This window comes from Polypterus senegalus, chromosome 9 (genome assembly GCF_016835505.1).
Source record: "Polypterus senegalus isolate Bchr_013 chromosome 9, ASM1683550v1, whole genome shotgun sequence".
Lineage (NCBI taxonomy): Eukaryota > Metazoa > Chordata > Cladistia > Polypteriformes > Polypteridae > Polypterus > Polypterus senegalus.
Genome location: NC_053162.1, coordinates 29,318,547 through 29,337,458, shown reverse-complemented (window position 1 = coordinate 29,337,458; position 18,912 = coordinate 29,318,547). Strand labels below are relative to the sequence as shown.

Below are 18,912 nucleotides of genomic sequence, written 5' to 3'. Positions count from 1 at the left end.
AACATATATACTTAGGAAACACCACAATATGCATTCAATTAAGCACTAATTTTCAAAGGAGTACATTATTCCGTTATTATATGGATTACATTTTTTAGGCTTTCCCAGTGTTACGAAATTTGAAAGTTAATGAAAATATGAATACATTTTGGTTCCTATGGATGTGGAGTTGGGGTAATGAGTTCAGACGCGTAACGTGATAAATGTGAGGGTGCCTCTTACAGTTTTAATTGAAAAAGAACAAAAAAACTACAGATGTAGTCGTTATCGATTCGAAAACGATGTCATGGCATAAATACAAGAAAATATTAGTTCAAAGAAAGAGTTATAACCCATTCAATAAATTAATCCTTGGGAGACAGTCGAGATGTCACCACATAGGCTTATGGTCTAGTTTAGTATTTAAATTCAATAATAATCCATGCTGTGTTATACAACATCCGTGTTTCGTTTAATGCACGTAATGATACTGGTCTTGTGAACAGCAAATAACTAAACATTTTGCATAATTAAATTAATAAAATACATACCAAAACAATAATAAAATAATATTTTCTATTTCTCCATGCTTGTTTTCCAAAGCGAAATGAAGTTCTGGCTTTTTTTTTCTAAATCTATTATATAGTGCCTTTCACATCTATCTATCTATATATCTATCTATCTATCATTTCTTCCTTCCTTCCTTAGGACCAACGTGGGAGATGTGAAGACCTCTTGATATGCTTTTGTTAGCTTGGTGTTTCAATGAAATGTTATGCGATTCACTGAAACAAATATTCGTTTCCTGCATGTCCGAATTATCTATATATCGTATACAGTAATTTTAGTATACACGTCTCATTTAAGCTTTGCATCGTTTCTCTCTAACATTTAAAATATCATTATATTTGTTTTTGGCAGTGAAGTAGTTCCAAATTAAATTATCCATTTAACAGAATGCTAAACTAAAACAAAATCCTTGAGTTACCGAATTAAATGAAGCTGGCATCATTTTCACTTGGTATTTATTGAAACACATTGTATATTTTATAAAAAGCTGCACGAGACATTTATATGTCTGTATCTGAATTTGTTTCAGGTGAATAATTTAATCTGGCACGTCAGATGTTTGGAGTGCTCAGTGTGTAGGACTTCACTACGTCAGCACAGCAGCTGTTACATCAAAAACAAAGAAATCTTCTGTAAAATGGATTATTTCAGGTAGGGAACATTTCCAAATTTACCGCGGATTTCTCTGTACAACTGAGTTTATAGTTGAAAATTTTAATGTGACATTAGCTTTTTGGACTTTGACTATTTTTGAACAAGTCACCTCCTTAACTCACGCTATGACAATATTAAGAATATGGCACATGGGGTTACGCCCACAAATCAACTAATTTCAATAACTAATGTTTGGTGTCTCCAGTACAATTATTGTTTGATAACTGGAAATAAGTAACCAAATTAACGTTTAATTTTGTTTTCGGCGCACGTGAAAATGGAGTAGGAAGCAGTCATTTTTACTTCTGGTACAATTACGAATAATATTTCTGCTTCTAACACATACATATATCTTTGGGTCTTTTACTGTAATAAACAAGGGCTGGTATAACTACATTCAAATTATTTAATCTACAAAATTATTCTGGGAACATACTTAAAGTTTCCTGCAGTATTACTGTAAGGTAACCTTTTAAGAACCTGGATGTTTTGCATCGGAAAACCGACAATTAAGTTTACATTTATGGTTACCCGATAACTTCTTGATATGACCGTTACAGACTACAGTGAGCACTTCGTCGACAGAAGGGTCATGGAAGGAGGCCGACAGATAGATACAATGATATTAAGTTAATTAAATTCATCTTCACAGAGTCGTTATTTATTGTAATTTTACATTGGCTCTGCTTATCAGGCCGTTCTAAATTATGCTGAGCTCTATATATCTACCTTTGGAATTTTAGAAAAATCGTTTAATGACCATTAAGAAACAATGTAACATGCTCAGAGAATGTTTAAATATTCGAAAACAAATGAAAGTACGCTCTTCCTTTTCTGCGCAAAATAGTTCTAAGTAGACGGTTAACGCGTTGTCTACTGTGTATATACAAAACGTAAACGTGAAAAACTGCATTCAGCGAATATTTAAGTTCAGTTAAACGCTTGTCTACATAATGTATTTTTAAATCTCCGACAAATTAAAACGGACTTAAACACATAATTACGCCATCACGGATTGTCTCAGTTTAACTATAATTTGTATTTCTCTTTTAAATGAACGGTGTTACATAATGTTGAACACACTAAACTAGAAAGTAAAAAAACACCAACGGATTTTAATTTCATCGGTATAGCTCCTACTTGTCACACACAACTCCGCCTTTTGTGGGTATGGTAACACATAAAGGGCAGCTTCCCAGAACGGTATTTGTCTTGCTCATTCACCGATCAACAATAAGATAAAGTACAGTAAAGCAAATCATCAATGAGATATTTTGAAATGAAATTGTCCACTGAGTGAACAAAGTTTTATACAAAACACACACATGCACATTTTCTTAAAATAAGCATGGGTGTGTGGAGGTGAAAATTACAAAACTGCAGTCCGAGTTCTATGTGTCACCCTGTGCAACAAATCAAATCTGGGAAATATTAAACATTATCATGTCTCTCCGCTCGAAAAGACAGTGTGTAATATTTTATTTGTCATCTCACTTAGTACATCTCCAACTGGGCTAGTTAGACATTTTTTTCGTGTTTGAAAGCATGGCTTCAAACGCAGGTAAATTGAAGGTTAGGGGTACAGCTGTAATGCTTTTTGGTCTTTCTAACGCTACTAGTATAAACTCACCTGTTACAAACACATGCATAAAGATGACAAATTCAGGTATTTATGCGATATTTTATTATCACAATCCAAAGAGCTGAAGTGACTGGTGATTTTGTAAACATTCCAAATAACGGGGTCTAATGTTAACATTTTTCTCTGAAATACTAAAGAGATTTTGAGAGTGATATTTTCATTTTAGGATGAAAGTTCACTCCCGAATCCTTACGCTGTTTCCTCAAATTGTAAGGTTAAGTGTTTTCCAAAGCTTTGAAAAAACATCACACCAACAGCGTATAAAACATACCAACGCTAGAATTTAAAGAATATAACAGACCAAGAACTATTTCCTCCTGTGCGCCGACTCTATAAATATCCCCTGTTTGTTTTCAAGCACACTTTCCCTAGAGAACGGCACGTTAACTGGACCGAAGTGAGAGGATGCGAGACCATTAGGATTCAAACTTAATAATACCGACACACCCACGCACAAACAGTGGATTTCATTCAAGAAATCTGCCTAATACACAAAACAAGTGCACATTTGTCCAAAACGGGTTCTTACCTTCCCACCTCAAGTTGTTTTAACTCAACGTTTACATTAAAACAATATATATCAACCAGAGTCTAGCTCCAGCCAATTAAATGTATAACTGAAATTTTCTCTTAATTTCTGATCTATTTTGGGAAAAATCAAGTCTTTTCTGGTATTGCATCATTTTAAATTTCACATAATGAATACACTATTACTAATAAGTAGAGAAGAAGATCAACATTTAGATGGCAACCCGTCCATGATTTGTTTATGATTGCTGTGTGTAAATTGACAAGTAGAAGTATTCCTATAAAGTAGTACCAGTGGCAAGTTACCTACCACATATTTTTTATTGTACCAAACCACACTTTAGTATGTAATTCTGTTTGGTTACATAAATACTCTCCATATTTACAAAAATAAAATGTGCATTCATTTAAAAAAGATGCAAGGGCAGTTATGGTTGAGAATGTGAGATGAGTCTGTGATGGATTGGTGTTCCATGCAGGGTTTGTTCACTGTTAAAAAAATATAGTTCTAGAATGGCAATTTACTAGGTTGTATGGTTCCTCATAGAACCACTAACTGAAAAGGAACATTGAAATATGGGAAGGGTTCTTTGCATATGAAACTGGTTCTTTCAGCTTTGAAAAGTGGGTAATAATATATGGTTAAAATAGAAATTTTTAATATATAGTAGGCTAGTAGGATACTAACAGATCAAGAAAACCTAAACAGCGCCTTTTTAAAATAAATGAACCCAGTAGTTCAAAAATCAGTTATCATTTCTTCATGGCTATTTATGGTACCTGTTACAGAACTAAATAGATAAGGATCTTTCTAAAAAGTTCATGTGGATGGTTCATTTGGGAGCTAAACATGTTTTCCCTATGGTATCGTTCTGAGGAGCAACTTTGGCACCTTTACTTTTAAGAGTGTTCCTACCCTGCAACTGATGCTTTTTTAGACTTCAACCTCCTGCAGTACTATAATGGACAAAAGACATTTAGAAAATGGATGTATGCAAGTATCATAGAAAGATGCTAAAATAAGATCAAAGACTGTCTGCATTTAACTTGTATTTATGGACCTATTCGTTATTTTATTTATTGTTAATAGTTATTGTAAATTGTTTTGAACAATTTGGCATCTTTCAGCAACTTTAAAGTATGCACAGTAAACTGAACTGTATATCTAAACAGATGCTGCATAAGTCCTCCTTTATAAAGCTGCCACAGGTTAAGGGGTTTGAGGTTTTAGTGAGAAATTAATATACAGTAATGTATCCTGAGCTCACACCAAAACAAGCCTACTAGAGGTGTTGCTCATATTGTTAGCACATGTTTATATTTACCTGAAACAATCATAAGTAACATTTAGGAAAATATGTGACTGAAATGGACTGGTGTGCTATCTAGGCTTTGTTTCTGTTTATATATATTATACTAGATTGTTTGTATGAAGTCTTTTCAATTAGTATAACATTCATTATTAAAAAAGCTAATTTTTTTTTTTATTTTGCAAATGGCTTTGTTTTCTGACACTTGATTTGAAACTTATATAACTTGTGTCAGAGGACATATCTCTGTGAATGGTATATGCAGAAAATGAGCTTGCTTGGGATGTTAGTTCTACAACAAACAGACTGGATACTGCAAATGTTCTGCCTTAGATAGTTAGGTGTTTAAGGTACAGTTCTTGTTTGCATCTTTTCTACAATATTCATGTAGATGAGTATTGCTTCAAAGCTTGAAATATAGTTAAAGTATTTTTTTGAAGTAGTGTGAAGGGAATGGAGTCTTGAAAAGAGATGTTACTTGCACCGTTACATAATCATATTTTATTATGAAGTAATTTTACATTTATCTATCGATATAGATAGATATACATCTATTTTTCACTGGTAATATATATATATATGTACATAGTACAGAAATATTGATAATACGTGGGTAGCACGGTGGCGCAGTGGGTAGTGCTGCTGCCTTGCAGTTAGGAGACCTGGGTTTGCTTCCCGGGTCCTCCCTGCATGGAGTTTGCATGTTCTCCCCGTGTCTGCATGGGTTTCCTCCGGGTACTCCAGTTTCCTCCCACAGTCCAAAGACATGCAGGTTAGGTGCATTGGCGATTCTAAATTGTCCCTAGTGTGTGCTTGGTATGTGTGTGTGTGTGTGTGTGTGTGCTGGCGCCCTGCCAGGGGTTTGCCTTGCGCCCTGTGTTGGCTGGGATTGGCTCCAGCAGACCCCCATGACCCTGTAGTTAGGATATAGCAGGTTGGTTAATGGATGGATGGATATTGATAATACAGTTATTACAGTTATAGAGAAACAGTTCTGATGTACTGTACAATGTAAGTGAATAAAAACGAAACTGCCTTCAAAAAAGCTAAAATATTTTTATAGAAAATACACAGCATACTGATGCAGAATAATGGGCAAAGAATGTATACCTTTGCAGATCATGTACATGACATACAGGGTAAGATACAGCTTTATATAAGAAGAAAAAATCCCAGAATCAGATATTCTTCATTAGTGATGGCATTACACCTACTGTAAAATGTGTAAAGAGGTATAAAGGCCTAGTGCTTCAAACTGCTTATCCAATGACCTGCATGAGACCAACATTTGAGTGGAAAGTACAACATATTTAGAACTTATTGTATTAAAACCTTATCATGTTAAATTGCTTCTTCATTTCAATATGGAACTTTCATCACAGCATAAGATTTGGATACTACTTACTCTATCAAAGGACTAGTGAAGAAAATCAACATTAATGACCGAGCCATCGGTAAGACTCAAGCAGTCATTTCAATCTGACCAAACAAACTCTAATTGGACATTAGCCATGAGTCTGTAAAATGAAAGGGAAGATATTATGTTGACACCACTTGCTACTTTAAAATGAATTGCTCAAAACAACACATGCTGAACCACTATACATTGGATAGAAGTAGACTTTACACAGATGCTGGAAAACACTTTTTTCTTATATACAATTGTTAAAGCATGGAATCAATTATCAAACAACATGTTGCAAAGTAGAGAAGGAAATAAGGGTAATTTTTTTTTAATCTTGGCTTCAACCTCATTTATCACTTAACAAAAGTGTACAGCATACTCACCAGGGTGTTCTGACCACGGATATTTCTTCTGTTCTTGTGCTGGGTACTGGCTCCTCCTTCTGCAATGTTTGACCAGTAGTGGGATAATCAAGTAGTTTCCCATTTCTCTAAAAACTGTCTTGAAGTTGGTGGCAACATACTCTTTAAGATCCAAGTTATATTGTCTTTTATTCTTCTTCATCTTATGTAGTTTTTGGTGGAATTAATGCTTTGACCATTATATAATGCCTTGTAAGAAATGTTCTAAAAAGTTCCATAAGGCAAAAAAAAAAAAAATAAGAATATATTCAAAGTCTTGCAAAATTAATGCACAATGTATTTATATGCAGTTTAGTATTCACTGTTGTAATATATTGTATATTTTTTGTAAAGGAACAAATAACAAATTCTAAGAAAGTCATGGTTAGAATCTACAGATCTGTAAAACTTTCTTAGCATGTTTAGAATATTGTACCCTGTTTAGATAAACTGAAATTTGTATTTTGTTTTATGTTTTTGATTATAAACTTTTTTTGGTTTTGAAGGATGTTCCTGCGTTGCAGCACATGTTGTAATTGGTGACATGTGGTCCCCTTCTTAATTAAGAGTAAGGGGTGGAAGATACTCCCGTATCTGTACTTTGAGCTTAATAAAGGAGTCATCTTCGCTTAGGAAATACATAGTACAAATTACACTCCTCGTGCTCCTTCACAATTACAAAGTTAGTTTTAATCCTTTATGAAAGTTTGAATGGCTGATTGACTTTTGTTTATTTAATGGTTGTTAGGCTTATTGTTTTCAACCACTTCAACCTAAATTCACAAAGAAGCTAATGGCATGTTTTTATGTACACATTGGTTATAATCTGTATTGTATGCTTATACTTAGTAACACATTTATACATACCACCTTCATGCAGGACACATGTACGATTCCTGCTACTAATCATTTTTTATCCGTAGAGCACAACAAAATAAGAATTCTGAAATAGGCATGTATTCAGTTCATCAGTCTTATTCTTGTATTGTAAGCTGTCTCAGAATCTTAGTTCTTGTCACAGCACAATTGCCAGAGTTAAATTAACCTGTAGTGTCAAAATAACACTTTATTGTGTAATATGGTGAGAGTGGAACTCATTATATACATTAAAAGTATTGATTTAACACTGGTGATTTCTCTGTATGCTAAATTAAAAAATAATTATTAGCTAATTTTTTTTTTAAATCTGAAGACCTTGAAGTGGGTTACTGATAAATAATTGTGCAAATTCTTTCCAATTATTTTTTTTAAACAGAATAGATTTCTTATATTTTACTATTTAATAATGACTACATTGTAAGCTAAGAAAAGCAACCATGCTAGTTGTTTTAATTTAACATGGTTGATTTTGCTCTGCTATTGTCAGTGAAATGTCAAGAGTGATATATAGAAAACATGATTTTTAACTTTTACATTTATATACATATTACCAAAGTTGTGCACACACAGCCATCACTGATGGCTGGACCCAGACAGACAAGTTGAAAACCAGTTTTAGGCAATGTCAGTTGTTACTGTCTTAGCCAAGTTTGGTTTATATTTCACTTAAGAAATGGCAGGCTTGCCTGGAGATGTTTTCAATTTGAGCCATCTCTCTCTCTTATCGGTGGGATTGATAGGTCTCGTAATAGCAGATAATTACAGGAAATCAAACCAAAAGTCTCATGGGTAGGATACAGGGCAGCACCATGCAGCCAGGCCTCTGCAGCTCTGGGGGCAACTCTGCTGACTGCAGGGCCACACATGATGTGTAAAACGTATCTCTAATCAGTAACAAACTCTTTCTCAGAAACCTGGATGGAAACCTGATGTTGTTGATACCATTTCAGATAAATGCAAAGTAAAAACAAAATTTATTCATCAGGCTGCTGCCTTTTGTACAGGGAGTCATTGCTGTGCTACAGATATTTAGGGTATTTTCTTTATCAATGGGACCTTTGTTGCTACAGTAATCACTGGAAACTATCAAAATTAAACTTTAACAAACTGTGGGGAGATTTCTGGCTTGACAAAGAATTAAACCAGAGACACAACACTTGTACCTGTAAGTCCCATTCTCCAACACACATTCTTAGTGTATATATAAATAGTAGTATTATTGTTAAGGGCACAGTACAATTCTTAATCAATGCAACACATCACCATGATAAATAAGAATTTTTAAAAAATATGTGTGTGTGTATGTATGTGTGTGTATATATATATATATATATAGTATATTAAATATCTGTCTATGCTGTATATACATGTACATTCATTTTAGAAACAAATACAATTGTATACCCATACACATATTAGCACTGAGCACAAGGCATGTCTCTGGACATGATGCCAGTCATTTTCACAGTACACTCATAAACATACAATTACATAGAATTATTTTAGAGTCCCTAATTAATACCAAAATCTTTGGCATCTGGGAAGAAAACACGTAACTTAAGAAAATAACACGGAAATGGAATGTGCAAACTTTGCATAGTGTCTGAGCCAGCACTGCAAACCTGGAGCTGGGAAACCATCTTGCCACCACACAAAAACCTAACTTGTTAAAAAATTGTCAGTAGATGTTCACACACAGAATGTCAATCCTTTCCCAATAATGTTATATACAGTACATCAATGTTAGACAATTAAACTATACAGACCTCATCAGTACTAACCCCCCTTTATTTAGAGACAGGTTCCCACACAGTAAATTAAATTAGCTCCTAATCCAAATCAGAATGTTGGTCTGACAGAATTTACAACCAGGCATCTCAGCAAGAAGACCAACCCTATGTTGGCTCCCATCAGGACATGCAGGATTCCTTGCCAGATTCATTTTACTCTTTCTTTAGAGCTCTGGTATTTACATTTGCAAACTGTTAAGTAAAGCCTCAAGTAAACTTCATGGCTGTTTATGCTTTTTTTTCTTTCTAAATGCAATTTTTCCTTGAAGAAAGAAATACAATATAAATAAGCATAGACATTAGTTTAAATTGAGACTGTTACTTGTTTCTTTTTTCTCCTTCTCCTATGCTATCAACTGTCCCAGACAGATGTTAAAGCTGACACTGATGGGAGCCCATCTGCAGCAAATTAAGAATATTTTACTTAAACTCCTACTTTAAGGATGTTACAGCCATATTTTGAATTCTAAATATCTGGTTCTGACCTGCTGATACTCTGTAAGGTGACACGATTATAACACAACAATTTTTATTCAAATTACATGGCAGAATGTTTCCTAATTTGGGGAAGGTTGGAAACTCCCTTTTAATTGTGTTTTTAATGCACTGAAGTTTCCTTTTTGCATGTTCCTTAAATACACCCACAGCGCTGGCTTATTCTGTATCATTTAAATGTTTAACTTAATTCTTATAAAATGAAATGTCCACTGAAATGCTTGGGTATTATTTATCTGCCTCTGTATTTCACACTAACTAGAATTTTATCTTAATTTATTTAATTTCATTATTAACAACCTGCACAGGTTCTAGAAAGAACACAGTAAAAAAACATTTGCAGATAAGCATGTTTTAAAAAAAGTATAAAATACAGTATGCATAGCATATCACATATTGACATTTATATTTTGCTATATGATCTGAACCCATGTTTGTACAGTGCACTCAAAAAATGACATTTGGGTTATGTTGCTATTACTTAGTCAACTTAAACTGGCTATAATAAAGGTATGTTTTAAGGCTTTATGTATCAATTTCTAGTACAACTGAGTTAAATTTCTTGGGTGTCACATTAAAAGTAAATTTTAAATAGAACCAATATGAATGGTTTTCATTGCTTTAATTAGCAGCGCCTCATACAGTAATCATTTCCAGGCTCTACTAGTATTACCCAATTACACTAGGTTGATTTTACTCAAAATGAATATGTTTTTAAGTTTAAAAATTATTTTTTATGAAAATCTGCCAGTACACATCTACTTTAAGTTGATTCCACAAAAATGAGCATGTCTGTAGGCTTTACATGTCTGTTTCTAGTATAATTGACATAAATGGTTTGAATTTCATAAAAACTAGATTAATTTATGTTTATAAAAAGCAAACAAATTTCATTCACATATAATCACCAATTATATTAAGGTGGCACATGGCAACTTTCATTTCAGGCTTAATTTTTGGGGGGCAAATGCTTTCTTACCCTACACTACATGAGTAGGCTTTTCTCCTTTTGTTGACAGAGGCATTCTAATTACTTTGGTGTAATTGGTTACTTGGAAATATTATTTTGTACTGTGTAAATAAAATTTCTTTATTACAAAAAACAATACTGGTTCGGTTGCAATTAGTGATCAGATGACTTGCTAGATTAAAAAATAAAATTAAAATAAAAAAAAACAAAGTTTGGGGTGTATTTTATTGATAGAAAATGATCATGTAATGTAAGAGTGTGGAAGCAACATACTTAAATTTTGTTAATAATCAGTAATTTGGTTTAACAAAACTGTTTTATTTTCACATTTGTTAGTTTGAATAAGTATGAGTAACTCAGATATGTTAATCTAATTCCTTTCACTCTGGTTAGAGGAACTCATTTGAACTGAGTTTGAATTTTTATTTATTTTTATGTTTTTATTTATTTATTTTTATTTTATTTTTCCACATAACTGAATTAAGTTTCTCCAATGAATCATTTTTAGACTTTGCAAAAGTCTGATTTTCAGCAAGGGCATTTATTGTGTGAAGCTTCAATTTTCTAATGCTCAAGTGAGTTTCCTCCTGAACACTAAAGACATACTGTTACATGGAAAGTAAACTCCTAAATTCCTTGGTCTGAGTGAGAATGAGTTTTGCATCACACTCAGTGCTTCCTGGGATAGACTTTAGGTCTCCATGATCTTCTACTGTAATAAGTATTCTCAGAAACGCAATGATTACATGGATAGATCTGAATCCCTTGAGTATACATATCCTGTCAATTTTCAGTTAAAGCCATATTTGTGAATTCTTTAAACATTTATGATTTTTCTGGGGTGAGTCAGCATTATTTTTCATTTATGCCTGCTGTTATAAATTTCCTTGCCCAGATGCTTTCAGGCACCCAGCACGTTTACAGGCAGTCCAATCTGACTCTGTTTTACACTGTGCACATTACACTGCAAATTTCAGAATCCATAAAAAGACAAAATGGGAGAAGTGAAATAGGTGGTTCCACTTCTTGTAGCAAATAGTACGTTTTATCTGGAACTTAAGATTTTCCTAATAGTTAAGGAAACTGATACTGGAACATCTGGTAACATATAGTATATAGCAATACAACAATTTATGTAGTGTATTTTGTATTACAAAAGTCAAAAGTAACATTTCTGAAGTTGCCAGACTTTACTGTATGTCACTTGAAGGATTACATGCTCAAGATCAAAGGTCATACCAGATAATATGATGCCACCATATCATGGTAACTACTACCTATCTCATTTATCACCATACCCCTGAGCCACATTTTATTTTCTCTAACAAGGTGGAGGTCAGAAATTAACATCCCTGATTGCCCACCTAAACCATAAAGTGGTCACCCAGTGCTTTAATGCCAGATCAGTGTTTCCTTTTTCAAAATCTTCGGCCTCTGTTAAACCACTTTCAGCTCCCTGACTGAATACAACTGGTCTGCTTCCATTCATTACAAACTACTGAGATATTTAACCTTCTTCAGAAACATAAATTATTTAAAACAATCTTATAAACATTCCAAAGCCTTACTCCAGTACTCTTGGTTAATACTTTTCAGTATGATTTACATCCAGGTGTCATGAATGTGGGCAAAAAAATGAGTGAAGTGCCTAGCCTGCGATCAATAAGCTTTGCAGTTTTTTGTTTTTTAAAGTGTACATATGATGTTCATGAATCCTGAGTGCAAACAGGAAGGATAATCTTTGGGAATATAGTAAGGGCCATTCCCATTCTGAAAAAAGGTGAGAAACAAAACTTCAGCTGTCTAGCCTTCACCAAATGTGTGACTGTAAGGAAAAAGCAGGGGTCTATATGAACATAAAACTGATGCCCTGAGCCTCTTCAAATCAAAATGAACATAAAGCTTATTATTTTTCCTAAAACAATCTGACTCTATCTGACATGTAACATCAGAAAACATTACACTGCCTGATTGTAACAATAACTGAGGTATGCACACCTAGCCATAAAGAAACCAAGCAATACAAATGAGGTGTTGTTTTGGTCAAAAGCATATGCATTCTAGTAAACCTCATCATTGCATTGTGCACTGGGAAAAGCTGTAACAGTTTCCCATGAAAATCATGTGCATACATGTTTGTGAAAAGTCATCAGAAGGCCATCCAAAAAATCTAAATATGCCTTCAACAGATTCATTCTATCTCTCTTATTTTGCCTGAAATAGCCACATAAAATAAGGAAGCCCGTCTATTAATTTTGATTGAAATTATGAAAGTACAATTGCATGCTGAAGATGGCACAATATCCAAGGAAGAAAACTCAATGACCAATTAAATACAAAAACATTGGTGGGTATCTCATTCATCCAGCAAAACTCAGAAGACTGGTTGATATAAAATTTGTATATACTGTAAATGCATCTATCTGCATTCTGAATCAATTTAATGTTATTACAAAATAACAAAAATGATATACAAAACATAAATAAGGTCCAGTTTTCTGTTTTGCAGTTATCATGCTTATAACAGTCAATCTTAGTAAGTAATGCTTTAAGTTAAGTTAAATTCATATTAGTGTTTGCTTAGTCATAGCCATAGACAATGGTATAGCCTTTTACCCCCTGTAAGTTAATAAGAGATAAGAATTTTCTTGATATAATTAAGATACAGTGTGATAATTGAGTCTGTTGTTGTTTAGAATAGGTCCCAGTGGACAGGGACTTAAAAGACATATTTTCAACATAGAAATGGTATAGGAATATAGTTTTCTGACTGTTTTTAAATGGTTCAGAAATGTTTAGAAGTGATTTGTAATGGTTAGAAATGAAACAAAATGTATAAGCTTTGAACAGAACTTCTGTTAAACGAGAACTTTTCTTTTTTTTTGCTATATCAATTTTCTCTTTTTTGTGTGAACTGTTTTACTAAAGTTTTTAAAACAAACATTTTGTCTGTGAAATCATTTCAACGCATCAGGCTTTTGCTGAATCCAATTTTGTATGCTAGAGCTGCTGAACTTTGGTACATTTGGGAAAATGTAGCTACAATGTTTTTATTAAATGTTCTTTTCAAAAATGTTTAAACACAGGGTTGAAGTTAAGATATTTTCTCATATTTTACATCCCAGAGTATTAGCATATGTGTACTATCTGTCCTTCTTCCCAACACACTTACCCAGAGCAGGGTCATGGGGCAACTGGAGACTATTCCAGCAAGCTTCGAGTGAAGGGCAGGAATAATCCTTAGACAAGGTGTCAGCTCATAGCATAATTCTTGAAGATGTACAATAGATCCCTAAAATCACTTTCTGCTTGAAACATGTCACAAAAAATTATGACCTGTGTTGTGCTCAACATCAGTGATTTAAAACAAAACTCAAACATCTGAATAATTATAGGTTAGCTTATATACCTAAACTTTATACCCCTATTTGAAATAAAAGCAATTGGGAGAAGACTAATAGGAATCAAAAATTGAGTGGCTTCATTTTAACAGTTTATACCCAATGAATGAAAAGCCACACTACAATCTGCATGGTGGCACTTCCATTCATCAGGCCTATAACACTTTAAAGCACAGGCTATAACTTTGTTCAATGGCACAAACACTAATATCTGCTCTTTTGCAAATGACATTTTTATTTGTTCTATATTTTGCCTTATACAATTTCTTGTATTAGGAATTTGTTAGTTTGCACATACTCCTTGGCATCAGAGCGCAGGGTCAGCCATTGTACAGCACCCCTAGAGGAAGTGCAAGTTAAGGGCCTTGTTCAAGGGCCCAGCAGAGTAGGGTCTCTTTTGGCAGTAACAGGGATTTGAACTGGCAACCTTCCAGATACTAGCACAGATCCTTAGCCTTGGAGCCACCACTTCTTTACATTAATTGAGAAGCATGGCTGTGTATAAGCAATACATTTTTCAAATGTTATGTATATGTCCCAGTTACTATAACAATACATAGAAACTACTAACATAATGGCAGCACTATTCCACAGTAGGTTGTACTGCCACTTTTCATAGTTTTGACAAAAAATGATTCCTGTTTGGGGTGCCATACATGTATGATGTCCTTATTCATGAAATCCCTGTGTCAAACTGTATTCTTATAGATGTATTAAAGACTCTAGATGGCCGGGGTATGAGAGCATATATGAGTGTGTCCTATGATAGATATGTGTTTCATTGAGAAACAGTTCAAACCTTCCTTTCACTGCTGTCACAATATCCTCTCATTCACCATGAGCCTGTAAATAATAAGCAGGTTTTGAAAGCTCATGAATGCCCTGTATATCAGTGCAGTATATGTCACAAAGAAACCATAGTTTCTCGATGATGGGTTACTTAAAAAGGGCAAGATAAACAATTAGACAAACATGTTTCTTGTGTAAAGTACAAAAAACAGTCTGTCAAGTGTTTCTCCAGTAATATTCCTGGAACCTGCACTCAATGCTTTGGCACCTGCATGCGATGCTGCATTTCTCATTTACTTCGATCCAGTTACTGAACTCTCCTAATCCAACTGTAGAGTCATGATCATCTGAAGCCCACTAGTCCATTGCAGGGTTCACTCATGTATATACACACACACCCACATACTCATACACTCACTCATATCACACCAATTTATATTTGCTAATTAACTACCATCATTGGGAAGTGGGAAATGCCTGTAGTACAGTAAACCCATGCAGATATATCAAAAATGATAAAATACCACATAAAGAGGAAATGGACCAGCCTTTTTATCCTGACACAGCAGCACACACTGTACCAACTGTTTAACAATAAACATCTATTAATTAAGAATTCAACATTCAATATTTCTATAAATTATATACCATGCAAAAAGAAGGACTCTTCCAACTACAAATGGATACACCCAGTAAAGGCAATCTTTAAAGCATTTCTTAACCTTGTTTGAAGAAACACTTTGCATGTTTCAAACCTTTGCTCATGTGAGGGTAAAATGCTTACTTTTTAAAGTATTAGATTTTTATTTACAGAATTCTGGAAAAGGAATGTAGTATCAGTGATTCCCTTGTATATAGTAGCACAACAAAGAGTTAGTATATTTAATATGTTCATACTTAACTACTTAATCAAAATGGTATAGCTGTTCCCATGTTTCTGTTAGTGATCTGGCAAGATAAGTGCTTCCTACTGAACTGCAAAGCTTGTGCTTTAAAGGTCTCGAAAGTAGGCAGCAGGATTGCAGGAAATAATATGAAGTCAGATGAAATATAAAACTAGATATCTTTAATCAAGTTTTAAAATGACCTATTCTGGTATGTATTCAGTAGCCAAAACTTATTTATCAGTTTTACATCTTGTTGTGTGCTACTAATTAAATATAATGTTTACTTGCCTCTCTTTGAAAATTTGACAAGTGTTGTGTTTTATAAATGCTTAGCTGAGCTTTATTATATTTTTTATTTTACAAAGCATTCAACTCAGTTGATTGAGCTGTTGCTGTCCTATGGGACATCATGAGACTTTGTGGGATACCCCCAAAGTTGCTGAACATCATGGTCGTCAGTACAATGGTGCTGTGAGTGCTATTCAAAGTGGAGGAAGAACCTCTGTGATTTTCCCAGTTGATTCTGGGGTTTGTCAGGGGTGTGTTCTTGCTCCTACTCTGTTCAATGCTTGCATGGACTGGGTGTTGGGCAGGGTCGTGTGATCTTGAAGTAGTTGGGCATCTGTTGGTAAAGAAAGATTCACTTGACTTTGCCGATGATGCTGTGATCTTCAAGGAGTCAATGGAGGATCTCATCAGTGAGGACTCTGAATGCCTGGGTTTACAAGTGTCCTGGATAAAAACCAAGATCCAGGCCTTTAATGACCTCTTGGGCACAGCCATCAGCAGTGTGTCTATCTGCTGAGAGATTGTTGACCTTGCCAAGAAGTTTACATACCTTGGCAGTGACATTCATGTCTCTGGTGACTCTTCCTATGAAGTCAGTAGACAGATTGGAAGAGCATGGGAGGTCATGAGGTCGCAGGAAATGGGTGTGTGGAGCTTCCAATATGTTTGCATATTGACAAATGTCCAAGTCTTTAGAGTCCTGGTACTTCCTGTTTTGCTATATGTTTGTGAGTCATGGATACTATCCAGTGACCTGAGATGAAGACTGGACTCCTTCGGTACTGTGTCTCTTCAGAGAATCCTTTGGTACTACTGGTTTGACTTTGTGTGAAATGAGCAGTTACTAACGGAGTCCCAAATGAGGCACGTTACGTGCATTGTGAGGGAGCGTCAGTTACAGTACTAAGGCCATGTGTTGTGATTCCCCGAGAGTGATCCAGCTCACAGAATTCTCATTGTTGAGGACCAGAGCAGCTGGACCAGGCCAAGGGGACACCCACATAACACTTGGCTGTAGCAGATAGATGGCAATTTCCGGAGGATGGGACTGGACTGTGTGTCTCCTTGGGGAGTTGCCAACCAGGATCCCAAGCTGTTTCGTCGTGTGCTGGGTGCCGCAACATGCTGTACCAGTGCATGTTCCCCAACCTGATCTCATGTGACCTGTTAACCATTTATTTTCTCTGTGCATTCTTAAGACAGTGATTACTGAGTCTCATTTATGCCTATAGCAATACACCTCACGATGGCTGATTTCTTATCTTTAGCCATGTCAGAAGTTTCTTGTTTTTTTGTAATTCCGTGTGTGAATTTAATGGGTGTGATTGTTTTTGTTTATTATAATATTTATTGAGATTTTGTAAAAATCTAAACTTCCTCTAGGAACAAATAAAGTACTGTCTGTCTATCTTTCTATCTCATTTGACTGATTCACATTAAAGTACACATCCTGGGATTCATTTCTTTTAAATGAGTTTGTCACTGCCAATTGATTTTAGAAGCAGTAGAAGGAAAACTGCAACATGTGCTTGTCGGTTCACATTATGAAAGAGTAAATGTACCATTAGGTTGTTATTTCTGTCAATGGGGGTGCTTCTTGGACATCATTAAAATGTCTTTCAATGATGCGTTGTCTTTTCTCGATCACATGATTAGTGTTCTTTGTGTTGTACTTGTGCAAAGCACTCCTTGATTTAATGGTTTCTTGTTACTTTTGTTTAGAAAATGATCATCATTACTGCAAATACTCCAAGCTTTATTAGAGGGAAAACAGAATTTAATAAGATATAGTAAGACTGCAGGCATGAACAAGGAATTGCTTTACTGCAGCAAGTAGTTGAGATGATGAATGGAATAAAAAATGTGAAGAAATAAACAGAACCATTTTTGCTCTGCAGAGCTGAATGGAATGGCCAATGTAAATCATTTTGGGATTCCATATTTCAGAGAAATAACTGTAATCCATAGTGTTTGCTGTCAGGGAAATGAACAGTCTCTTCACCAGCCGGTGACTGAGGCAAAGGAGTGCTACCAGTGGGCATTCTTTATTATATTAGAATATCTGAAGCCAGGAAACTGCAGGGTTACATGCAAAAGCCAATAATGTACAAAAGTTTCCACTGTATAGAGCACAGGTTTTAAACCAAAATTGAAACTGTAACAGAATTCAGAACAGTCTTTAAAATCAGGATAAAATTAAACTTTAATGCTAGAGCATTTTACATCTAAACATTTCCAGAATCTCTTAGATAGCTTTTGTATTTAAAATCACTCCTAACGCCTTAACTACAAATGTTTGGAGTAATACAAGATGAAATAAAACTGTACTATGGAAAATTAGTTGTAACATCCCATACCACACTACTTGCATGTAGCCTTGTTTTGCTCAGCTGAAAGAATCTTAATCCATCCTCTATACCTCAGTGAGAAAGCAATATTCTATATTATCCTAAACTGTTAAAAAAAATCAAATTCCCTTTAAAGGGATCCGTTCAGAATATTTTTGTATCTTTTCAAAAACTCAATGTAATTCTAAAGTAATGTCGGGAATGTACTCAGCCTTTTTATTTTACTTAATGATTAACCCTAAACAAACCATTTTAGATAAGGTTCTCTAGTGGTATAGCTATTTAAATTGTTTGGGTGGGGGTGGATGCTAAGTTTTACAGATTGGTTTTGAAGCCTACTATTGTTCCTGCTATTTTATTGTATTTTTATGATTTAGTTGAGTTATGTTTCGATTCCAACTAAAAGGAATTAAAGTAAAACAAAGAAATATATTTCCACTTCTAGATAAATTTAAGTTAGATGGATTGCAGGTTTCTCCAGTTAACTGTAACAGACTGAAATTTATTGCTTATGGGGATATGATTTTAACTTCAATTTTAAGCCAAGTGAAAAAGGGAATTAATTGGAATATATTG

At 34.5% G+C, this 18,912-nt stretch overlaps 1 protein-coding gene across 4 annotated transcripts in view; it reads left to right on the top strand.

Annotated features, from left to right (window-relative positions):
* The window catches only part of lhx6a (LIM homeobox 6a), a 50,650-nt gene that overhangs the window by 4,239 nt on the left and 27,499 nt on the right, over positions 1–18,912 (top strand). For all 4 annotated transcript variants that reach the window (XR_005634862.1, XM_039762809.1, XM_039762807.1 and 1 more), the window contains one exon: positions 1,079–1,200. Coding sequence is in view for 3 of the 4 variants with exons in the window: in XM_039762809.1 (XP_039618743.1) it covers positions 1,079–1,200 (122 nt within the window). In the remaining variant the exon portion in view is untranslated. The remainder of the gene's footprint in view (positions 1–1,078; positions 1,201–18,912) is intronic.